Consider the following 5,905-nt stretch of genomic DNA (forward strand, 5'->3'; position numbering starts at 1 on the left):
TTACATCTATTTACATGAAATCACCTTTCGCCCTAAAGTATTATCCGCAATAAATGGAAAGTAAATCACAGGGATTTTCAACAATTGTAGACCCAATCACCCTATCACTGCTGTCAAAATTGACAATTAATAACATTTTCTTCACATTGCCAGATCTGAATTTTGATCAAGTTGAGAAATTGAAATTGAAAGCTTCAATTACTAGCTGATATCAAGTCTAAAATTAAGTGTATAATCTCATCCCAAGTTTGAAGAAAATGTTTTTAATTAATTTCTTAATTAGCCAGCTAGCTGATTATTGGTCTTTCAAACATTGACTTATCTTATCTCTTTTGTTTACTTTCAGTTTCAACAAGAGCCAAGTTTAAGTGGATTATGGCCTAGCAACATGAAAGACATTTTTTAATGGATGATAAAGTTCCCTTTTTTCGGATTTTGGACAAACTTTAATGGATTAATTTTATAACTTTTCTGAAAACATTTTATGTGTGAGTGTGTTGCTTGGATTATTTATTATTAAGTTTTGCTGTGACAATTTGAAGTATTAAAATGAGTAGGAGAAAACAATTCAAACCTATACGAGTGTCGGACGTTTTGCCGCCACAACCAGGCGTGCTTGACTTTAGCAATGGAGGTGCGAATTACCGAGAAGAAAATGGCATTGATCAAAATGAAGAAGAACCAATGGATATGCATGTTGTTGCTGTCATTACCTGTGACAAATGTCCAGAAGCATTTCGAACACGTGAGGCTTTAAGTGAACATTTAAGGACTCGCCATGTTGAAATCAGAACAAAACCTGAAGACTATCCAACTGCATATCATCGGCTTGGTAGAGAATTACAACAAGAATTTGTACCAAACGGTCACAATAATCAAAAGGAGGATTCTCCAGTGAAAGAAAAACATACTCCTCAACCTTCACCACAACCATCACAACAATCTCAACCACCAATACAACTACCATCTAAACCATCTCCACAACCAATACAACCTTCAACACCGTTAAAGCCATCACCTGTGTTACCATCTCAATCCATGGAGGAGGGAGCCTTGGACCTAGCCTCCAGATCAGATAGCAATCGAATTTTTCACCAAGATGCATATTGTGACATTTGTGATCGTGAATTTTGCAACAAATACTTTCTCAAAACCCATAAAGCAAATAAACATGGTGTGTATGAGAATTCACCATTTTCGTATGGAACCAATACAAGTGGTTTTCCTAATCTACCCATTCCTCCATCATTATCTCTGCCTAAAGATACCACACCAAGCAAAGTTATTGCACCTTCACCACCAAGCACTCCAAAAGTGGAAGCTATAATACAGTCAATGATCAAAGCAGAAACTCCAAAAGGTCCACCACCAGTGACAGTGCTAGCTTCTAATAAGGCCAACACTGAGACAACTAGTTCATCTTCCAAATCAACTCACCCAGATATGGAAGACTATTGTGAGATTTGTCAAAAGCATTTCTGTAACAAATACTACCTCAAAAAGCATAAACAAGATGTTCATGGTATAGTGCCTGAAACTCCATCCTCTTCATCCAAACGTAACCGTGCTAACTTTGACATCCCATTTACATCAACAGCTACGTCCTCCCCCATGATCTTACCTCACAACATTGCTAGTATTGCTGGATTACCTGCAATGCCAAATATGCCTGGAGTCATGGTATTGAATGGGTTGAATCCATTCATGCCGCAAGTAGCTCTCCTTCAACACCATAATTTACTTCCACATCAACAACTTCATCCACATTCGTTACCACAACATGTTTCACAACCACTTCAACTTTCACCTCGTACAGCCGAACCACATCAAACAACCGCTAAATCTTCCTCATTACCATCACCAAGTGAATCTTCAAAGAATCTCACTGTCTTTAACCAAGAGGCTTATTGTGAAATCTGTCACAAAGAATTCTGCAACAAGATGTTCCTGAAAATCCATAAGGCTAGTAAACATGGAATATTTGAAAATGATGGCATTGAAATCCCTCCGCAGTATCTTCACATGGCTAAGGACCTATCAAAAGAACCACCAAAGTCTGAAACTGAGAGCCAAAAGAGCCCCAACACTAATCAGGATAAAGACGTCATGCATTGTAAACTTTGTAACAAAGACTTCCACAGCAAGTACTCTTACAAAGTACATTGCATGTCTATGCATGGCACGAGGATGGAAATGCCAAGGGATTTGACAAAAGAACCAGAAGGATCTGATGCTGTAGCACCCAAGATGGAGATGCCTGGATCTGAAGGACTTCTAAAAGTGGCCAATGAAGCCCAAGCCGCAATTAACAATAACAATCCAACAACCATGTTTGGCAATATGATAGCAGCTAAATTAGCTGATCGGGTAGTGTGTGATATATGCAACAAAGAACTGTGCAATAAGTACTTCCTTAAAGCTCACAAGCTGAAAGTTCATGGTATAGACATTGGTTTAAGTGAAAATCCTGAGCAAAAAGGTGAATCTCAATCAAAGCAATCTCTTCTTCCTAAACCAGACATGAAGGACATGCCTATGTTTGTACCAGAGCTATTTGCTCAGGAGTTACTAGCCAGAGCACAGAATGCCAAAAAGGTTGACCTAAACCTAACACCACCTTCAGACAAACCAACATATGAAGAGCTGATGAAACTTGGCATTGATCCCGAAGCTTACTGTGAAATTTGCAAGAAAGAGTTCTGTAGTAAATACTTTTTGAGGACTCATAAGCTGAATATTCATGGTATTAAAGCTGATAAATTTGATGAAAAAGATAAACCATATCCTCTTCTTCCCATGATGCCAGGACTACCAATGATGCCAGGATTTCCTTTTCTACCATCATCATTATCAGGAATGCCTCTTCTAGCTCCAAACCTTCCACCAACTCCTACATCAATTAGTTCCAAGTTGGAGCAGACTGATCCAGACAGCTATGAAAAACGCACATGGAGATGGAAAGAGCCAGTAAATAACAGCAGGGTGATTTGTGAAATCTGCAATAAGGAGGTGTGTAATAAATACTTCCTGAGGACTCACAAGCTGAACAAACATGGTATTGTTCCAAGTGATAAGTCACTTTCACCAACTGTTAGTGGTTCACCAGCTCTCTCTGATTGTGATACGGCTAGCAATGCTTCCAGTCAACCAGATCAAAACAACTACCAATCAAAACCAGAAAATCTTTCTCTTTCCAAACCTTTTTCCAGACCATCCAGCATAAAAGGCTATGACATGGAAGAACCAACTGATTTAAGCAATAATAGTGGTGGCGAAATCTGTCACCTTTGTGATAGACATTTTAAGAGCAGCAAATGGTTGAAAGCTCACATCATGAAAGATCATGCTTCCTGGCCTCGAAGTGATGCACTTGATATGCGTGTTCCTACAAAACAATCCAAGCTGGATCAAGGTATTGGTAAACCATGTGAAATTTGTGGAATAAACTTCCCAAGTGAAATAACAATGCAACTTCACTTGATTCAGGAACATCATGCACAGGTCACGTTAAAAACTGATGATATTCAAAATGGAGAGAGTGATTCTGCATCTCCAAAATCTGAGGAAGGACTTGGACAAAGGAGTAAAACTGCAGGTGATTTACAGGAGGACTATTCATGTGTTTTGTGTGATTATAAAACCAAATGGTTGTCAAATTTAGCTTCTCATGAAGAAAAAATGCATAACATTTCAAAGGAGGAATCATCCATTTTCAATTGTAAACATTGCCCGAAATCATTCCCAGATGAAATCATGCTTTCCTACCATACTGAACAATATCATGCTAATAATATGGATATCTCAGGGAGTCAAGAACTCAAACAATTCAAATGCACCATGTGTAGTGAAACATTTGCTTCACGGGTAATGTGCCACAAGCACTTTCAAAGAGTGCACGCCAAGAAATCAAAGCGATCAGATTCAAAGTTGTCGTGTACGTTCTGTCCGTTCAGAACTCACTACCCACAACTATTGAAACGACATGTAGAAAGACGTCATAGTAAATTAAATGGAAATGGTAATGGAAATGCAGAGAGAGGACACTCGGAATCAGATGAAAGAGAAATGTCAGATGAAGTGAGTGAGGAATTTGAAGAAGACATGGAAGAAGAAAGGGAAGAAGAAATGGAGGATGATTTGCAGAAAATGAAGACTTTTGAACCTATTGAGTCACCAGTAAGACATTTCCAGTCATCATTAGATGAGAGCCGACTGGTAAAACCTCGATTTTCACCCCTATCCCATTGACTGCATGCAAACCCCGTTTATTAGACTTCTAATACTTAAAGCTTGTGATTCAAGGCAGTTATAATTGGGCCATGCTGCGAATGTGTCAAAACTCTTCGAAAAGGTGTACTGTACTTAAAATAAGTTTATTGTAATAATGCATTGTTCCACAGCAGTATGCTCGGTGGTGCTTTCCAATTCTGCTATATATGCTTATTATCTATGATGTGATTGGATTGTTGTGTTGCCACTTTTCTCGGAATCTCGCTTAACCATTTTATTTAAGGAATGAGCATCTGTGATAATAGAAATGTGAAATTGTGGCAAATTTATTCCAAATGAATTTGAGTTTCACTTATATTTTGCTATTGTATTATAAGAATGGTATTTGTCTAGTAGCAAAATAATCAGTGGAAAGCACCTTTTGGTATTTGAGAAATTATTGCGATGATTATACTATATTTATTTATCTTCTATATCATGGGCCTTTCTATCTGTCTTAAGTGAGCTTTAAGTTCATTCAACCTCAGGAAAATTTACGTGTGATCTAGGTCGACTATAATGTGAGTGCAATGTATATTATTATTATTATTATTATTATTTTTACCATTACCTAAATTCTGCGTTTGAGTGTGAAGCATGTGTGAGTACTTTACCTTTTATTATTATTAATGCATGACCGACAGAAAAATGTATTTTTCAAAATCAACACTAAATATTATCACAGACCTTATTGGTTATTGTTTTGTACAAAAGATGAAGATCAAAACCTTTATGTTTGCAGAGTAATTCCACAATATTATTTCCTTTTGATTACTTTCAAATGATGCAAAATGGATACATTCGTACACAATTTGCATGGAGGCAGCATATTTTCCAATTTCATTTGTTTTTTTGTTCCTTAATTTATTTCATTTGAACCTTAATTCCTTACACGTGAAAGAATCTCAGTATTATTTCTGCAACAATCATTCATTATTTCATTCTGGACATTTTCAAAAGTAAATTTACATGGATTCAATGGTTCACAAAATTACTTGAATATAAAAAATGACTATAAAAGCATTTTGACCATTAAACTGATGAAAAAAGGTAAAAAATTATGATTAAAATTTCACATATTTGGATTTCTTTGATGCCTTATTCACTACCATGATTTAGAACATCCAGTACTTCATCTGAACATTATTTGGCTAATTAATCATGAAAAGAAGACAGAATTAAATCTGTATTCCTAACTACGTCAGTGAAGGTTGTTTACTATCCTACAAGGCCAACAAGTTAATCATATAAATCTTTGAAATTCACCATATTGATTTCATGTCAAATATCTTGCTTGTCCTGCGTGAGAAACTGGACAGGTGATTTGTCCGCCATTTTCCATTGAAAAATATTGACAAAATTAACATGGCTATTTGCTACAGGGCATGTTTTTTCAATACAAATGGTTTGGCATAGTTTAACTGGATAATTTGGAATCAATTTTTTAGTCTATTTAGCTCTGAAGTTTATTTTATTTTTAGTTATCATAACCAATTCCAAATATTTCATTTCTTCAATTTAATTCATCTAATACAAACATTTTGAAAATTAGAATCAAAATCAATCATTGATCATGATTTCAAAATGATTACTCAAATCACCCATGATTCCTTCCTTCAATCATGCCACATCATAA

At 36.2% G+C, this 5,905-nt stretch overlaps 1 protein-coding gene across 1 annotated transcript; it reads left to right on the forward strand.

Moving 5' to 3' along the window:
• Positions 1-549: 549 nt before the first annotated feature.
• On the forward strand, positions 550-4,248 carry LOTGIDRAFT_157392 (hypothetical protein; the record flags this gene model as incomplete). Its single annotated transcript, XM_009049604.1, has 1 exon — positions 550-4,248. The coding sequence occupies one exon, from the start codon at positions 550-552 to the stop codon at positions 4,246-4,248; it is 3,699 nt and encodes a 1,232-aa protein (XP_009047852.1).
• Positions 4,249-5,905: the final 1,657 nt, after the last annotated feature.

The sequence above is a fragment of the Lottia gigantea genome (assembly GCF_000327385.1).
Source record: "Lottia gigantea unplaced genomic scaffold LOTGIsca_14, whole genome shotgun sequence".
Lineage (NCBI taxonomy): Eukaryota > Metazoa > Mollusca > Gastropoda > Lottiidae > Lottia > Lottia gigantea.